The following is a 17,858-nucleotide window of genomic DNA, read 5'->3' as shown; positions in this document are numbered from 1 at the left end:
AGATTCCCAGCATTCCCAGAATTCCCAAATTCCCAGCATTCCCAATTCCCAGGAATCAGCCCACACTCACACGGGCAGCCGATCTGGTGCACGGTGTTGAACAGGCACAGCGCCCCTCACACCCCCAGCATTGCCAATTCCCAGCATTCCCAATTCCCAGGAATCACCCCTACACTCACACTGGCAGCCGATCTGGTGCGTGGTGTTGAACAGGCACAGCGCCCCTCACACCCCCAGCATTCCCAGATTCCCAGCATTCCCAGATTCCCAATTCCCAGCCTTCCCAGATTCCCAATTCCCAGCATTCCCAGCTCCCAGGAATCAGCCCACACTCACACTGGCAGCCGATCTGGTGCGTGGCGTTGAGCAGGCGCACGCAGGGCGCCGTGTGGTTCAGCGGGATGTAAATCTTGCGGTGCACCGAGTTCCCCCGGCACGGGCACGGGGCTGGCCACGGGAAACGACACAAACGCCGCGGTCAGGGAGCGGGAACGGGAACGGGAATGGGAAACAAACACCGGGAATGGGAACGGGAAACAAACGCCACAGTCAGGGAGCGGGAATGGGAAACAAACACCGGGAATGGGAACGGGAAACAAACGCCACAGTCAGGGAGCGGGAATGGGAAACAAACACCGGGAATGGGAACGGGAAACAAACACCGCGGTCAGGGAGCGGGAATGGGAACGGGAATGGGAAACAAACACCGGGATAGGGGAGCGGGAATGGGAATGGGAAACAAACACTGGGGTCAGGGAGCGGGAATGGGAACGGGAAACAAACACTGGGATAGGGGAGCGGGAATGGGAACGGGAAACAAACACCGCGGTCAGGGAGCGGGAACGGGAATGGGAATGGGAAACAAACACCGGGATAGGGGAGCGGGAACAGGAACGGGAAACAAACACCGCGGTCAGGGAGCGGGAATGGGAACAGGAAACAAACACCGGGATCGGGAATGGGAACGGGAAACAAACACTGGGGTCAGGGAGCAGGAACAGGAATGGGAAACAAACACCGCGGTCAGGGAACGGGAATGGGAACAGGAAACAAACACTGGGGTCAGGGAGCAGGAACGGGAATGGGAACGGGAAACAAACACCAGGAATGGGAACAGGAAACAAACACTGGGGTCAGGGAGCGGGAACGGGAACGGGAAACAAACACCGCGGTCAGGGAACAGGAAACAAACACCGCGGTCAGGGAGCGGGAACGGGAACGGGAACCAAACACCGGGATAGGGGAGCGGGAATGGGAACGGGAAACAAACACCGGGATTGGGAATGGGAACGGGAAACAAACACTGGGGTCAGGGAGCAGGAACGGGAAACAAACACCGGGAACGGGAACCAAACACCGGGATCTGGAACGGGAAACAACACTGGGAACGGGAAACAACACTGGGATTGGGGAGTGGGAACGGGAGACAACACCAGGATCGGCTAGCGGGAATGGGAAACAACACCGGGATCGGGAACAGGAATGGGAAACAACACCGGGAACGGGGAGCGGGAACGGGAATGGGCTGGGAACACCAGGGTCAGGGAGCAGGAACGGGAAACAAACATCAGAATCAGGGACCGGGAATAGGAAACACCGGGAGTGGGAACGGGAACTGGGAATGGGCTGGGAAACCGGGATGGGAAACCGGGAATGGCCCAGGGAAACACCGGGATCAGAGACTGGGAATGGCATCGGGAACTGGGAAACAGGATCAGGAATCAGGCTGGGATCAGGGACCGGAATTGGGAACCGGGATAGGAACTGGGAATGGGCTGGGAAACCGGGATCAAAGACCGGGAATGGGCTGGGAAACACCGGGACCAGGAACTGGGAATGGGGCGGGAAACACCGGGATCAGGAACCGGGATCAGGGACTGGGAATGGGCCGGGAAACACCGGGATCAGGAACTGGGAATGGGCTGGGAAACACCGGGATCAGGAACCGGCATCAGGAACCGGGAATGGGCCGGGAAACCGGGATCAAAGAGCGGGAATGGGCCGGGGAGCAGCGGGAATGGCGCTGGAAGCGGGAGCAGAATCCCTTTCCCCAGCAGCTCCGGAAGCCGGGAGTGCGCCGGGGCACAGGAGGAAAAGCCCCTTCCCGGTTCGTTCTTCTGGGACTCCAGGGGCTCCAGAGTCGGGAACGGGGCGGGAAAAGGGAACGGAGCCATTCCCGGGGTTTGCCCTCAGGACCCCCCAAACCGCCCCTGCCCCTCCCCCTCAGGCCTCACCCGCCGCCAGCGCGGCCACGAGCAGCGCGCGGAGCATCCCCAGGGAATTCCGGCCCGTTCCCGGGGAATTCCGGCCCGTTCCCGGGGAATTCCGAGCCGTTCCCGGGGAACCCCGGCCCGGCCCCGCCGCCATCACTGCCCGCGGCCGCTCCACTTCCGCGATGCAGCGGAAGTGACGCATGGAAGCGGCGCCCGTTTCCGGGGCGGTCCTGCGGTGCCGACGTGGAGGTTCCGGGTTGCGGCCGGGCCGGGCTGGGACCATGTTGACCAAATTCGAGACCAAATCCGCGCGGGTGAAAGGTGAAAAAACCGGGATAAACCGGGAAAAACCGGGATTCAGGGGATGGGGGAGGCGAAGTATGAGGGGAAGGTGGAATCCCCTCATGGAGAGAGGGCCCGGAGCGGGAATGGAGGATCCTGAGGGAGCTGAGGGTGATCCCAGGGAAAAGGGATCCAGGGGGGATTTGGGAATTGCCAGGGGGGATTTGGGATCTGATCCCAGCGGGGATTTGGTATCTGATCCCAGGGGAGATGTGGGATCTGCCAGGGGGGATTTGGGATCTGCCAGGGGGGATTTGGGATCTGATCCCAGGGAATGGGGCAGGACAGGAGGGAACGGCCTCGAGCTGTGCCAGGGTGGGAAATTTGGGATGATTTTTCCATGGAAAAAGGGTTGGGAAGTAGCGGGAGGGGTCAGGGAGGGTTGGATCCCCATCCCTGGAGGGGTCCAAGGGATTCCTGGAATCTGTGTGACAGAATTCCCAGGATTTGTCTGACAGAATTCCCGGGATTTGTGTGACATAATTCCCAGGATTTGTCTGACAGAATTCCCGGGATTTGTGTGACAGAATTCCCAGGATTTGTGTGACAGAATTCCCAGGATTTGTGTGAGGGAATTCCCAGGATTTGTGTGACAGAATTCCCGGGATTTGTGTGACAGAATTCCCAGGATTTGTGTGACAGAATTCCCGGGATTTGTGTGACAGAATTCCCAGGATTTGTGTGACAGAATTCCCAGGATTTGTGTGAGGGAATTCCCAGGATTTGTGTGAGGGAATTCCCGGGATTTGTGTGAGGGAATTCCCAGGATTTGTGTGACAGAATTCCCAGGATTTGTGTGACAGAATTCCCAGGATTTGGGCTGGGGTCGGGCTCCAGTTTTTCCCAGGTTTTCCCAGGTTTTTCCCAGGCTTTCCCCTGGTTTTTCTCCAGGTTTTTCCCAGTTTTTCCCAGGTTTTCCCCAGGTTTTTCCCAGTTTTTCCCAGCCTTTCCTCAGGTTTTTCCCCATGTTTTTCCCAGGTTTTTCTCCATCTTTTTGGCCTTTTTTGCCTTTTCCCCATTTCCTCCCAGACTTTTCCCTTTTTCCTTTCTTTTCCCCAGGCTTTTCCTGGCTTTTCCCAGGATTTTTTCTGGTTATTCCCAAGTTTTTCCCCGGCTCTTCCCAGGATTTTCCCTCTCCTTTCCCAGCCCTTTTCAATTTTTTCCCCCATCTTTTTCCCAGACTTTTTTCCCCTTTTTTCCCACACCCTTTCCCATTTTTTTTCCCATTTTTAACCCATCCTTTCCCAGCTCTTTCCCCACCCTTTCCCAGTTTTCCCCCAGACTTTTTTCCCAGATTTTTCCCAGGATTCTTTCAGATTTTTCCCATTGTTTCGCTGTTTTTTTCTCCCATTTTTTCCCCACCCATTCCCAGTTTTTTCCCAGGGTTTTTCCCTGTTTTTTTTTTTCCCATTTTCCCCTGGCTTTTTTCCCATTTTTTCCCCGCCCATTCCCAGTTTTTCCCAGTTTTTCCCCAGGTTTTCCCAGGATTTTCTCCGCCCATTCCCAGTTTTTCCCCAGGGTTTTTCCCAGTTTTTCCACAGTTTTTCCACAGCTTTTTCCCAGTTTTTCCCCAGTTTTTCCCTGTTTTTTTTCTGTTTTTCGCCAGTATTTCCCCAGTCTTTCCCAAGTTTTTTTCCAGTTTTTCCCCAGTTTTTCCCCAGTCTTTCCCTTTTTTTTCTCCATTTTCCCCAGTTTTTCCCATTTTTTCCCCATTTTTTCCCATTTTTCCCTGTTTTTTTCCCCCATTTTTTTCCCCACCCATTCCCAGTTTTTCTCAGTTTTTTTCCCAGTTTTCCCCCAGTCTTTTCCCCAGTCTTTTCCCCAGTCTTTTCCCCAGTTTTTCCCCAGTTTTTCCCCAGTTTTTTTCCCAGTTTTCCCCCAGATTTTCCCCCAGTTTTCCCCCAGTTTTCCCCCAGTTTTTCCCCAGTTTTCCCCCAGTTTTTTTCCCAGTTTTTCCCCAGTTTTCTTCCCCAGTTTTCCCCCAGTTTTCCCCCAGTCTTTCCCCAGTTTTCCCCCAGTTTTTCCCCAGTTTTTTCCCCAGTCTTTCCCCAGTCTTTCCCCAGTTTTCTTCCCAGTTTTCCCCCAGTTTTTCCCCAGTTTTTCCCCAGTCTTTCCCCAGTTTTTTCCCCAGTTTTTTCCCCAGTTTTTTCCCCAGTTTTCCCCAGTTTTTCCCCAGTCTTTCCCCAGTTTTCCCCCAGTTTTTTCCCCAGTTTTTCCCCAGTCTTTCCCCAGTTTTCCCCCAGTCTTTTCCCCAGTTTTTCCCCAGTTTTTCCCCAGTTTTTCCCCAGTCTTTTCCCCCAGTCTTTTCCCCAGTTTTCCCCAGTTTTTTCCCCAGTTTTTTCCCCAGTTTTTTCCCCAGTTTTCCCCAGTTTTTCCCCAGTCTTTCCCCAGTTTTCCCCCAGTTTTTTCCCCAGTTTTTCCCCAGTCTTTCCCCAGTTTTCCCCCAGTCTTTTCCCCAGTTTTTTCCCCAGTTTTTCCCCAGTTTTTCCCCAGTCTTTTCCCCAGTCTTTCCCCAGTCTTTCCCCAGTCTTTCCCCAGTCTTTCCCCAGTTTTTTTCCCAGTTTTTCCCCAGTTTTTCCCCAGTTTTTCCCCAGTCTTTTCCCCAGTCTTTTCCCCAGTCTTTTCCCCAGTCTTTTCCCCAGTCTTTCCCCAGTCTTTCCCCAGTTTTTTTCCCAGTTTTTTTCCCAGTTTTCCCCAGTTTTCCCCCAGTTTTTCCCCAGTTTTTTCCCAGTCTTTCCCCAGTTTCTTTCCCAGTTTTTCCCCAGTTTCCCCCATTTTTCCCGTGTTTCCCCCAGGGCTGTCGTTCCACCCCAAGCGGCCCTGGGTGCTGAGCAGCCTCCACAACGGCGTCATCCAGCTCTGGGACTACCGCATGTGCACCCTCATCGACAAGTTCGACGAGCACGACGGTAACCGGGGCAGAGGCGGGGGAAACGGGGAAAAACGGGGAAAAATGGGGAAAAAATGGGGGAAATGGGGAAATATGGGAAAAGAACGGGGGGAAACGGGAGAAAATGGGGAAAAATGGGGGGAAACAGGGAAAAAATGGGGAAAATCTGGGAAAAAACGGGGGGAAACGGGAAAAAATGGGGGGGAAAACAGGGAAAAAAATGGGAGAAAACGGGGAAAAATGGGGGGAAACAGGGAAAAAATGGGGGAAATGGGGAAAATCCAGGGAAAAAAAACAGGGGAAATCGGGGGAAAAAATGGGGGGAAACGGGGAAATCTGGGAAAAAAACGGGGGAAACGGGGATATCCGGGAAAAAAATAGGGGGACAACGGGAAAGTCTGGGGGGAAAAATGGGAAAAATCCAGGAGTTCTGGGGGAAAAAATGGGGAAGATCTGGGAGTTCTGGGGAAAACGGGAAAATCTGGAAAAAATCTGGGGGAAAATGGGAAAAATCTGGGGGAAAATTGGAAAAAACGGGGAAACTCCAGGGACAAATCTGGGGAAAAATCTGGAGAAAATCAGGGAAAAATGGGGGAAAATGGGAAAAATGTGGGGAAAATCTGGGGAAAACTCGGGGAAAAATGAGAAAACTCCAGTGAAAAATGGGGGAAAATGGGAGAAAATTGGAAAACCCCAGGGGAAAATGGGGGAAAATGAGAAAACTCCAGGGAAAAATGGGGGGAAATGGAAAAACTCCGGGGAAAAATGGGAAAACTCCAGGGGAAAATGGAAAAATCTGGGGAAAATGGGAAATGGAAGCCCCAGGGAAAATTGGGGAATGGAAGCCCCAGGGAAGAGGGGAATGGGAGCCCCAATGAAAAATGGGAATGGAAGCCCCAGGGAAAAATGGGAATGGAAGCCCCAGGGAAAAATGGGAAATGGAAGCCCCAGTGAAAAATGGGAATGGAAGCCCCAGGGAAAAATGGGAATGGAAGCCCCAGTGAAAAATGGGAATGGAAGCCCCAGGGAAGAGGGGAATGGGAGCCCCAGTGAAAAATGGGAATGGAAGCCCCAGGGAAGAGGGGGTGAAAATGGAAGCCCCAGGGAAACCGGGGTATGGAAGCCCCAGGGAAGATGGGGAATGGGGAAATGGGAACCCCCAGGGGAGATGGGAGTGGGAGCCCCAGGGGAGAGGGGGTGGAAATGGAAGCCCCAGGGAAACCGGGAAATGGAACTCCCAGGGGAGAGGGGGTGAAAAGGGAACCCCCAGGGAAGAAGGGATGGAAGCCCCAGGGGAGATGGGTGGAAGGGCAGCCCCAGGGAAGAAGGGAATGGAAGGGCAGCCCCAGGGGAGATGGGATGGAAGCCCCAGGGGAGATGGGAATGGAACCCCCAGGGGAGAGGGGTGGAAGGGGCAGCCCCAGGGAAGAAAGGATGGAAGCCCCAGGGGAGAAGGGATGGAAACCCCAGGGGAGAAGGGATGGAACCCCCAGGGAAGATGGGATGGAACCCCCAGGGAAGATGGGAATGGAACCCCCAGGGAAGATGGGAATGGAACCCCCAGGGGAGATGGGAATGGAAGGGCAGCCCCAGGGGAGAAGGGAATGGAAGGGCAGCCCCAGGGGGGAAGGGAATGGAAGGGCAGCCCCAGGGAAGGGGAATGGAAGGGCAGCCCCAGGGGAGAAGGGAATGGAAGGGCAGCCCCAGGGGAGAAGGGAATGGAAGGGCAGCCCCAGGGAAGGGGAATGGAAGGGCAGCCCCAGGGGAGAAGGGATGGAAGCCCCAGGGAAGATGGGAACGGAACCCCCAGGGAAGAGGGGTGGAAGGGCAGCCCCAGGGAAGAAGGGAATGGAAGGGCAGCCCCAGGGAAGGGGAATGGAAGGGCAGCCCCAGGGGAGAAGGGATGGAAGCCCCAGGGAAGATGGGAACGGAACCCCCAGGGAAGAGGGGTGGAAGGGCAGCCCCAGGGAAGAAGGGAATGGAAGGGCAGCCCCAGGGGAGAAGGGATGGAAGCCCCAGGGAAGATGGGAACGGAACCCCCAGGGAAGAGGGGTGGAAGGGCAGCCCCAGGGAAGAAGGGAATGGAAGGGCAGCCCCAGGGGAGATGGGTGGAAGGGCAGCCCCAGGGAAGGGGAATGGAAGGGCAGCCCCAGGGAAGGGGAATGGAAGGGCAGCCCCAGGGGAGATGGGATGGAAGCCCCAGGGGAGATGGGAATGGAAGGGCAGCCCCAGGGAAGAGGGGAATGGAAGGGCAGCCCCAGGGAAGAAGGGAATGGAAGGGCAGCCCCAGGGAAGAGGGGTGGAAGGGCAGCCCCAGGGAAGATGGGAATGGAAGAGCAGCCCCAGGGAAGAAGGGAATGGAAGGGCAGCCCCAGGGGAGATGGGAATGGAAGGGCAGCCCCAGGGGAGAAGGGAATGGAAGGGCAGCCCCAGGGAAGAAGGGAATGGAACCCCCAGGGAAGAAGGGAATGGAACCCCCAGGGAAGAAGGGAATGGAACCCCCAGGGAAGAAGGGAATGGAAGGGCAGCCCCAGGGGAGAAGGGATGGAAGCCCCAGGGGAGATGGGAATGGAACCCCCAGGGAAGATGGGAATGGAAGGGCAGCCCCAGGGAAGAAGGGAATGGAAGGGCAGCCCCAGGGGAGATGGGAATGGAAGGGCAGGCCCAGGGGAGATGGGAATGGAAGGGCAGCCCCAGGGGAGATGGGTGGAAGGGCAGCCCCAGGGAAGAAGGGAATGGAAGGGCAGGCCCAGGGAGGAAGGGAATGGAAGGGCAGCCCCAGGGGAGAAGGGAATGGAAGGGCAGCCCCAGGGAAGATGGGAACGGAACCCCCAGGGGAGAAGGGAATGGAAGGGCAGCCCCAGGGGAGATGGGAATGGAACCCCCAGGGAAGAAGGGAATGGATGGGCAGCCCCAGGGAAGAAGGGAATGGAAGGGCAGCCCCAGGGGAGAAGGGATGGAACCCCCAGGGAAGAGGGGTGGAAGGGCAGCCCCAGGGAAGGGGAATGGAAGGGCAGCCCCAGGGAAGATGGGAATGGAACCCCCAGGGAAGAGGGGTGGAAGGGCAGGCCGGGTTTTGGGCTCGGGGCTCTCCGGGAGCCCTGAGCCCGTCCCGCCGCAGGGCCCGTGCGAGGCATCGACTTCCACAAGCAGCAGCCGCTCTTCGTCTCCGGGGGCGATGACTACAAAATCAAGGTGCCGCCTCCCTTCGGCCCTTTTTGCCCTTTTTGCCCTTTTTCCCTTTTTCCCCTTTCCTTTTTCCCTTTTTCCCCTTTCCTTGTTCCCCTTTCCTTTTTCCCTTTTCCTTTTTCCCTTTTTCCCCTTTCCTTTTTCCCCCTTTTCTTTTTCCCTTTTTGCCTTTTTTTCCCTTTTTTTGCCTTTTGTCCTTTTCTTCCATTTTTACCTTTTGTGTTTTCCCCTTTTTCCTTTTTTCCCTTTTGCCTTTTTCACTTTTTCCCTTTTTCTGTTTTTGCCTTTTTTTCCTTTTTCGCTTTTTCCCTTTTTTCCCTTGTTCCCTTTTTTCCCTTTTTTTACTTTCTCTCTTTTTCCCTTTTTCCCCTTTTTTCATTTTTCACTTTTTTTACTTTCTCTCTTTTTCCCTTTTTCCCCTTTTTTCATTTTTCCCTTTTTTGCTTTTCCCTTTTTTCCCCTTTTTCCTTTTCCCCTTTCCCCCCTTTTCCCCTTTTTTCCCTTTTTCCCTTTTCCCTCTTTTTTCCCTTTTTTTTTAGTTTTCCCCCTTTTTCCCTTTTTTCTTTTTTACTTTTTCTCTTTGCCCTTTTCCCCTTTTATTCCATTTTTCCCTTATGCCCTTTTTCTCTTTTTCCTTTTTTTCCTTTTTCATTTTTTCTCTTTTTCTTTTTTCCTTTTTTTCCTTTTGCCTTTTTCCTCTTTTCCCCCTTTTCCCCTTTTTTTCCCTTTTTTGCTTTTCCCCTTTTTTCCCCTTTTCCATTTTCCCCCTTTTTTCCCTTTTCCCCTCCTTTTTCCCTTTTCCCCTTTTCCCAATTTTTCACCTTTTCCCCCTTTTTCCTTTTCCCCCCTTTTTTCTCTTTTTCCCCCTTTTCCCACTTTCCCCCCCTTTTCCCCCATTTTTTTTCCATTTTCTTCCCTTTTTCTTTTATTTTTTCCTTTTCTTCTTTTTCTCCTATTTTTCCCTTTTTCTCCCTTTTTTCCTGATTTTCTTTCTTTCTTTTCCTTTTTGCTCCCTTTTTCCCCCCCTTTTCCCCCCTTTTCCCCCCTTCCCCCCCCTTTCCCCCCCTTCCCCCCCTTTTTTTCCCTTTTTTCCCCTTTTTCCCCTTTTTTTTCTTTTTTCCCCTTTTCCCCAATTCCCCCCTTTTTTTCCCCAAAAAATCAGAGCCTGGGAAGGGCTGGCACGAGGAAATTCGGGTTTAAAAATCAGATTAAAATGGGAAAAATGAGGGAAAATCTGGGAATAAACGGGAAAAATCCTGGGAAAAGAAGTGGGAATTTGGTGCTGCTGCTGAGCTGGGGCTGGCCTGGCTGGGAATTCCGGGGATTTTTCTGGGAATTGCAGGTGTGGAATTACAAACTGCGCCGCTGCCTCTTCACCCTGCTGGGCCACCTGGATTACATCCGCACCACCTTCTTCCACCACGTGAGCGGAATTCCGGGAATTCCGGGAATTTGGGATTATCCTGGGCATTCTGGGGTGTCCTGGGAATGGTGGGAATTCGGGATTTTCCTGGGAATTCTGGGGCTTTCTTGGAATTCTGGATTTTCCTGGGAATTCTGAGAATTCCGTGGTTTTTTGGGTTTTCCTGGAAATTCTGGGGCTTTCCTGGGAATTCTGGGAATTCCGTGGTTTTCTAGGTTTTCCTGGAAATTCTGGGTTTTCCCTGGAATTCTGGGGCTTTCTGGGGATCCCAGGGCTTTCTTGGGAATTCTGGGGTTTCCCTGGGAATTCTGGGGTTCTGGGAATTCTGGGATTTCTGGCAATCTGGCAATCTCCAGTGGGAATCTGCTCTCCCAGGGATTCAGGGGTTATCCCAGGAGTTCAGGGGTTTTCCTGGGAATTCTGGGGTTTCTGGGAATTTGGGGTTATCCTGGGAATCTGGGATCCGTGGGAATCTGCTCTCCCAGGAATTCTGAGGTTCTCCTGGGAATTCTGAGGTTCTCCTGGGAATTCCGGGGTGTCCTGGGAATTCTGGGATTTCTGGCAATCTCCAGTGGGAATCTGCTCTTGCAGGGGTTTTCCCAGGAGTTCAGGGGTTTTCCTGGGAATTCTGGGGTTCTGGGAATTCTGGGTTCTCCTGGGAATTCTGGGGATTCCAGGGTTTTCCTGGAAATTCTGGATTTTGCTGGGAATTTGGGTTTTCTTGGGAATTCTGGGGTGTCCAGGGAATTCTGGGGTTTCTGGGAATTTGGGGTTATCCTGGGAATCTGGGATCTGTGGGAATCTGCTCTCCCAGGAATTCTGGGATTCTCTTGGGAATTCTGGGTTTTGCTGGGAATTCAGGGGTTTCCCTGGGAATTCTGGGTTTCCGGGAATTCTGGGAATTCCGGCTTTTCCCGGGAATGTGGGCTCTCGGGCCCTGCCCTCACCCGCTCCCGTTGTTGCCAGGAGTATCCCTGGATCCTGAGCGCTTCCGACGACCAAACGATCCGCGTGTGGAACTGGCAGTCGCGCACCTGCGCCTGGTGGGGATCAGCCCGGGATCAACCTGGGATCAACCCGGGATCAACCCGGGACTGGGATCAACCTGGGATTCTGGGATCAACCTGGGACTGGGATCAACCTGGGATTCTGGGATCAACCTGGGACTGGGATCATGGAATCAACCCGGGACTGGGATCAACCTGGGGGACTGGGATCAACCTGGGATCAACCTGGGACTGGGATCAACCTGGGATTCTGGGATCAACCTGGGACTGGGATCAACCTGGGACTGGGATCAACCTGGGATTCTGGGATCAACCTGGGACTGGGATCATGGGATCAACCCGGGACTGGGATCAACCCGGGACTGGGATCAACCTGGGATCAACCTGGGACTGGGATCAACCTGGGGTTCTGGGATCAACCTGGGATCAACCTGGGACTGGGATCAACCTGGGATTCTGGGATCAACCTGGGACTGGGATCAACCTGGGATTCTGGGATCAACCTGGGACTGGGATCAACCCGGGATCAACCCAGGATCAACCTGGGATCCTGGGATCAACCTGGGACGGGGATCAACCTGGGACTGGGATCAACCTGGGATTCTGGGATCAACCTGGGATCAACCCGGGACTGGGATCATGGGATCAACCTGGAATTGGGATCAACCCTTCCCTGGGATCAACCTGGAATTGGGATAAAGCTTCCCTGGGAATCCTGGGACAAACCTTCCCTGGGATCCTGGGATAAACCTTGAATTGGGATTTCTGGATAAACCTTGAATTGGGATTCCATGATAAACCTTCCTTGGGAATCTGGGATCCTGGGATAAACCTTTCCTTGGGATAAAACTTTTTTTGGGATAAAACTTTTCTTGGGATTCTGGGAACAACCCTTCCCTGGGATTCTGGGATCAATCCTTTCCTGGGATTCTGGGATCAACCTTCCCGGGGATTCTGGGATAAACCTTTCCTGGGAATCCCGTGATAAACCTTTCCTGGGATTCTGGGATTCTGGGATCAACCTTTCCTTGGGATTTCTGGATAAACCTTGAATTGGGATCAACCTTCCCTGGGATCCTGGGATAAACTTTGAATTGGGATTCTGGGATAAACCTGCCCTGAGATCCTGGGATTCTGGGATAAACCTTTCCTTGGCATTCTGGGATCAACCCTTCCCTGGGTTAAACCTTTCCTGGGATTCCTTGGGATTCCATGGGACTTTGGGATAAATCCCTGTCTGGGATTCCTGAGATCCCTGGGATCAACCTTCCCTGGGATTCCTGGGATTCTGCCCAGATTTCTGGGATTTCCATGGAATTCTGACCGGACTCCCATGGAATTCTGTGGGGATCTCCGGGATTCTGATGTAATTCCACCTGGATCCGGGGTTCTGACGGAATTCTACCCGGATCCCGGGATTTCTGTGGAATTCCGCCTGTATTCCTGGGATTCTGACAGAATTCCACCAGGATTCCTGGGATTTCTATGGAATTCCGCCAGGGTTCCCGGGATTTCTGTGGAATTCCGCCGGGATTCCCGGGATTTCTATGGAATTCCGCCGGGATTCCCGGGATTTCTATGGAATTCCACCGGGATCCCGGGGTTCTGACAGAATTCCGCCGGGATTCCTGGGTTCTGACAGAATTCCGCCGGGATTCCTGGGATTTCTGTGGAATTCCGCCGGGATTCCCAGGATTTCTATGGAATTCCGCCGGGATCCCTGGGGTTCTGATGGAATTCCGCTGGGATTCCTGGGATTTCTATGGAATTCCGCTGGGATTCCCGGGATTTCTATGGGATTCCCGGGATTTCTATGGAATTCCGCTGGGTTTCCCGGGATTTCTATGGAATTCCCGGGATTTCTATGGAATTCCGCCGGGATTCCCGGGATTTCTATGGAATTCCCAGGATTTCTATGGAATCCCGCCGGGATCCCGGGGTTCTGACGGAATTCCGCCGGGATTCCTGGGATTTCTATGGAATTCCCGGGATTTCTATGGAATCCCGCCGGGATCCCGGGGTTCTGACGGAATTCCGCCGGGGTCCGGGTTGCAGCGTGCTGACGGGGCACAACCACTACGTGATGTGCGCCCAGTTCCACCCCAGCGAGGGACCTGGTGGTGTCGGCCAGCCTGGACCAGACCGTCAGGGTGTGGGACATCTCCGGTGAGATTCCTGGAAAAACCGGGAAAAACGGGAATGGGGATGGGGGTGGGACAGCTCCGGTGAGATTCCTGGGAAAAAACGGGAAAAACGGGAATGGGACGGGGGTGGGACAGCTCCGGTGAGATTCCTGGGAAAAAACGGGAAAAATTGGAAAAACCAGGAAAAATGGGAATGGGAACAGGGGTGGGACAGCTCCGGTGAGAACCAGGAAAAACCGGGAAAAACGGGAATGGGAACAGGTGTGGGATATCTCTGGTGAGATTCCTGGGAAAACCTGGAAAAAAACATGGAAAACCATGGAAAAAATGGGAATGGGAACGGGGGTGGGACATCTCTGGTGAGAACAAAACAGGAAAAATCGAGAAAAATGGGAATGGGAATGGGGGTGGGACATATCTGGTGAGGGATCCCAAAAAATTCTGGGAATGAGCAGCTGGAAGAAGGAATGGAGAATCCTGAGGGAGCTGGGGGGGTGATCCAGAGAAAAGGGGGATCCAGGGGGATTTGGAATCTGACCCCAGGGGGGATTTGTGATCTGCCAGGGGGGATTTGGGATCTGATCCCAGGGGGAATTTGGGATCTGATCCCAGGGAATGGGGCAGGACAGGAGGGAACGGCCTCGAGCTGTGCCAGGGCTGGAAATTTGGGATGATTTTTCCATGGAAAAAGGGTTGGGAAGCAGCGGGAGGGGTGAGGGAGGGTTGGATCCCCATCCCTGGAGAGAATTCCCAGAGATGGAAAAATCGGGGGGAAAAACCCTTGGAACTGCTGGATCCGGGTGCTGATTCCGGGTTTTTTCCCGGATTTTCCCGGATTTTTCCGGGTTTTTCCCGGCTTCCCGCTCTCCAGGGCTCCGGAAGAAGAACCTGTCCCCCGGCGCCGTGGAGTCGGACGTGCGCGGCATCACCGGCGTGGATCTGTTCGGCACCACCGACGCCGTGGTCAAACACGTGCTGGAGGTGCCCGGCGTTCCCGGAATCCCGGGGAATCCGTGGGGATCCGTGGGGAATCTGTGGGGAATCTGTGGGGAATCCATGGACATCCATGGGAATCCGTGGGGATCCGTGGGGAATCTGTGGGGAATCCATGGAAATCTGTGGGAATCCATGGGAATCTGTGGGAAATCTGCGGGGAATCCGTGGGAAATGGCAGGAATTCCATGAAATCCATGGGAATCCGTGGGGATCCATGGAATCTGTGGGGAATTAATGGAAATCTGTGGGGATCCATGAAATCCATGGGGAATGGCAGGAAACCCATGGGGAATCCATGGAAATCCATGGGAAATGTGAGGGAAACCCATGGGGAATCCATGAAAATCCATGGGAAATGTGAGGGAAATCCATGGGGAATTAATGGGGAATCCATGGAAATCCATGGGAAATGTGAGGGAAATCCATGGGGAATCCATGGAAATCCATGGGAAATGTGAGGGACATCCATGGAAATCCATGGGGATTCCATGGGGAATCCATGGAAATCCACGGGGAATAAATGGGGAATCCGTGGGAATCTGTGGGGATCCGTGGGGAACCTGTGGGGGAATCCATGGGAAATGGCAGGAAATCCATGGAATCCATGGGAATCCGTGGAAATCCATGGGAAATGGCAGGAAATCCATGGAATCCATGGGAATCCGTGGAAATCCATGGGAAATGGCAGGAAATCCGTGGGGAATTCATGGAGAATTCATGGAGAATCCATAGGGAACCGTGGGAAATGGCAGGAAATCCATGGAAATCCATGGGAATCCATGGGGAATCCATGAGGGAATCCATGGGAATCTGTGGGGAACCCTGGGAAATCCATGGGGAATCCATGGGGATCCCTGGGAAATGGCAGGAAATCCATGGAAATAAATGGGAAATCCATGGGAATCTGTGGGGATCTGTGGGGAATCTTTGGGATCCCGGGGGAATGGCAGGAAATCAATGGAAATAAATGGGGAATCCATGGGGAATCCGTGGGGATCCATGGGGAATCCGTGGGGATCCCTGGGGAATGGCAGGAAATCAATGGAAATAAATGGGGAATCCATGGGGAATCCATGGGAATCCATGAGAATCCATGGGGAATCCGTGGGATCCCTGGGGAATGGCAGGAAATCCATGGGAAATAAATGGGGAATCCATGGGGAATTCATGGAAATTCCATGGGGAATCCATGGGGATGCCTGGGAAATGGCAGGAAATCCATGGGGAATTCATGGGGAATCCATGGGGAATCCACGGGAATCCGTGGAGAATTCATGGCGATTCGTGACCATGGGGATCTGTGGGAAATGGCAGGAAATCCATGGAAATCCATGGAAATAAATGGGGAATCCATGGGGAATCCAATGACATCCGTGGGGAATCTGTAGGGAATCCATGGGGATCCCTGGAAAATGGCAGGAAATTCATGGAAATCCATGGGGAATCTATGGGGAATCCATGAGGATCCCTGGGAAATGGCAGGAAATCTATGGAAATAAATAGGGAAAATAGGGAATCCATTGGGAATCCAAGGAAATCCATGGGGAATGGCAGGAAATCCATGAAATGTGTGGGGAATACTTGGGAGATCCATGGGAATCTGTGGGAATCCATTGAAATCTGTGGGGAATCCACGGGAATCCGTGGAGAATTCACAGGGAATCCGTGGGGAATCCATGGGAAATGGGAGGAAATCTGTGGGAAATCCATGGAAATCCACGGGGAATCTGTGGAAATCCATGGGAGATCCATGGGGAATCCATGGAAATCCCTTCATGCTTCCCTCCCTCTCTGGGGGGGGGGGATTCCAGAAGGATTTTCCTGCTTTTCCCCCCATTCCCGCCTGTTTTTCCTGGGATTCCCGCCTGTTTTTCCCGGGATTCCCGCCCGTTTTTCCCGGGATTCCCGCTGATTCCCGCTTTTCCAGGGCCATGACCGGGGGGTGAACTGGGCAGCCTTCCACCCCTCCATGCCCCTGATCGTGTCCGGGGCCGACGACCGCCAGGTGAAGATCTGGAGGATGAACGGTGAGGGGAAATGGGAAAATGGGGGGAAAATGGGAAAAAGTGGGGGGGAAAATGGGAAAAAGTGGGGGAAAAAAGGGGGAAAACGGGGAAAAATGGGGAAAAAACGGGGAAAAATTCAGAAAAAATGGGGGAAATGGGGAAAAAATGGGGAAAATGGGGAAAAAACAGGGAAAAAACAGGGGGAAAATGGGGAAAAAACAGGGGGAAAAAACGGGGGGAAAATGGGGAAAAACGGGGAATTAACAGGGGCAAATGGGAAAAAAACGGGGAAAATGGGAAAAAGGGGGGGAAATTCAGAAAAAATGGGGAAAAATGGGGAAAAGGCTTGGGGAAAATGGGAAAAAATGGAAAAAAACAGTAAAAAGGCTCGGGAAAAATGGGAAAAAATAGGAGAAAACAGGGAAAAGGCTCGGGATTCTGGCTGGGACTGGGAAAAGTGGGAATCCACCCCCCCCATTCCCCGGTGTTTTCCCTCCTTTTTCTCCCCAAATCTTGGGGAGTTTTTGCCCCCATTCCTCCCATTTTTCTGTTATTCCTCCCTTTTCCCTGGGATTTTCCCCACTCCTCCCTTCCCCCCTCATTCCATGATTTTTTTTCCCCATTTTCCCTGGATTTCGTCCCGGAATTCCGGAGTCCAAAGATGGGAAGTGGTCATTTCCTGGGCTGGTTTCTCCCTTTCTCCAGTGCTTTTTTTCCCCATTTCCCCTTTGTTTCTCCCCATTCCCCTGGGGTCTCTCATTCCCCTGCTGTTTCTCCCCATTCCATGAATTTTCCTTCATTTCTCTGGGATTTTTTCCCATTTTCCCTGGATTTCCCCCCGGAATTCCGGAGTCCGAGGATGGGAGGTGGCCACGTGCTGGGCTGGTTTCTCCCGTTCTCGGGTTCCTTTTTTTCCCATTTCCCCTTTGTCTCTCCCCATTTCCCCCTTTGTCTCTCCCCATTTCCTCGTTGTCTCTCCCCACCCCCCTGCTGTTTCTCCCCATTCCATGACTTTTTCTCCCCGTTTTCCCTGGATTTTCTCCTGGAATTGCAGAGTCCAAGGCCTGGGAGGTGGACACGTGCCGGGGTCACTACAACAACGTTTCCTGCGCCGTTTTCCACCCGCGCCAGGAGCTGATCCTCAGCAACTCCGAGGACAAGAGCATCCGGGTGTGGGGACATGTCCAAGCGGTCAGTGCCCCCCGGGGACGGGAGCCACCCTTGGGAATCTCGGCCATTCCCGAAATTCCCGGAATTCCCGGATTTTCCCTTCCTCCCCCAGGACCGGTGTCCAAACGTTCCGGCGCGACCACGACCGGTTTCTGGGTGCTGGCGGCGCATCCCAACCTCAACCTCTTCGCTGCCGGTGAGTCCCGGAATTCCGGCTGGGAATCCCCAAATTCCACCTGGGAATCCCCAAATTCCGGCTGGGAATCCCCAAATTCCGGCTGGGAATCCTGAAATTCCACCTGGGAGTTCCCAAATTCCGGCTGAGGATCCCCAGATTCCGGCTGGGAATCCTGAAAATCCACCTGGGAGTCCCCAAATTCCGGCTGAGGATCCCCAAATTTTGGCTGGGAATCCCCAAATTCTGGCTGTTAATAGCAAAATTCTATCTGGCAGTCCTGAAATACCGTCCGGGAATCCC

At 53.5% G+C, this 17,858-nt stretch overlaps 2 protein-coding genes across 2 annotated transcripts in view; one reads left to right on the top strand and one right to left on the bottom strand.

Moving 5' to 3' along the window:
- The window catches only part of NCSTN (nicastrin), a 33,063-nt gene extending 30,675 nt beyond the window's left edge, over positions 1 to 2,388 (bottom strand). Inside the window, 2 exon segments of the mRNA XM_054001341.1 lie at positions 337 to 447; positions 2,235 to 2,388. Of these exon segments, the coding sequence (XP_053857316.1) occupies positions 337 to 447; positions 2,235 to 2,367 (244 nt within the window). The 5' untranslated portion in view covers positions 2,368 to 2,388.
- Positions 2,389 to 2,425: 37 nt separating this feature from the next.
- The window catches only part of COPA (COPI coat complex subunit alpha), a 36,816-nt gene continuing 21,383 nt past the window's right edge, over positions 2,426 to 17,858 (top strand). The window contains 13 exon segments of the mRNA XM_054001277.1: positions 2,426 to 2,534; positions 5,351 to 5,464; positions 8,567 to 8,640; positions 9,977 to 10,057; positions 11,024 to 11,100; positions 13,120 to 13,174; positions 13,176 to 13,230; positions 14,080 to 14,189; positions 16,132 to 16,231; positions 17,265 to 17,386; positions 17,388 to 17,401; positions 17,493 to 17,529; positions 17,531 to 17,576. Of these exon segments, the coding sequence (XP_053857252.1) occupies positions 2,495 to 2,534; positions 5,351 to 5,464; positions 8,567 to 8,640; positions 9,977 to 10,057; positions 11,024 to 11,100; positions 13,120 to 13,174; positions 13,176 to 13,230; positions 14,080 to 14,189; positions 16,132 to 16,231; positions 17,265 to 17,386; positions 17,388 to 17,401; positions 17,493 to 17,529; positions 17,531 to 17,576 (925 nt within the window). The 5' untranslated portion in view covers positions 2,426 to 2,494.

Source organism: Vidua macroura, chromosome 29 (genome assembly GCF_024509145.1).
Source record: "Vidua macroura isolate BioBank_ID:100142 chromosome 29, ASM2450914v1, whole genome shotgun sequence".
In the NCBI taxonomy this organism is placed as follows: domain Eukaryota; kingdom Metazoa; phylum Chordata; class Aves; order Passeriformes; family Viduidae; genus Vidua; species Vidua macroura.
Note: the sequence above shows the minus strand (reverse complement) of the source record. Positions and strands in the feature narration are given on the sequence as shown.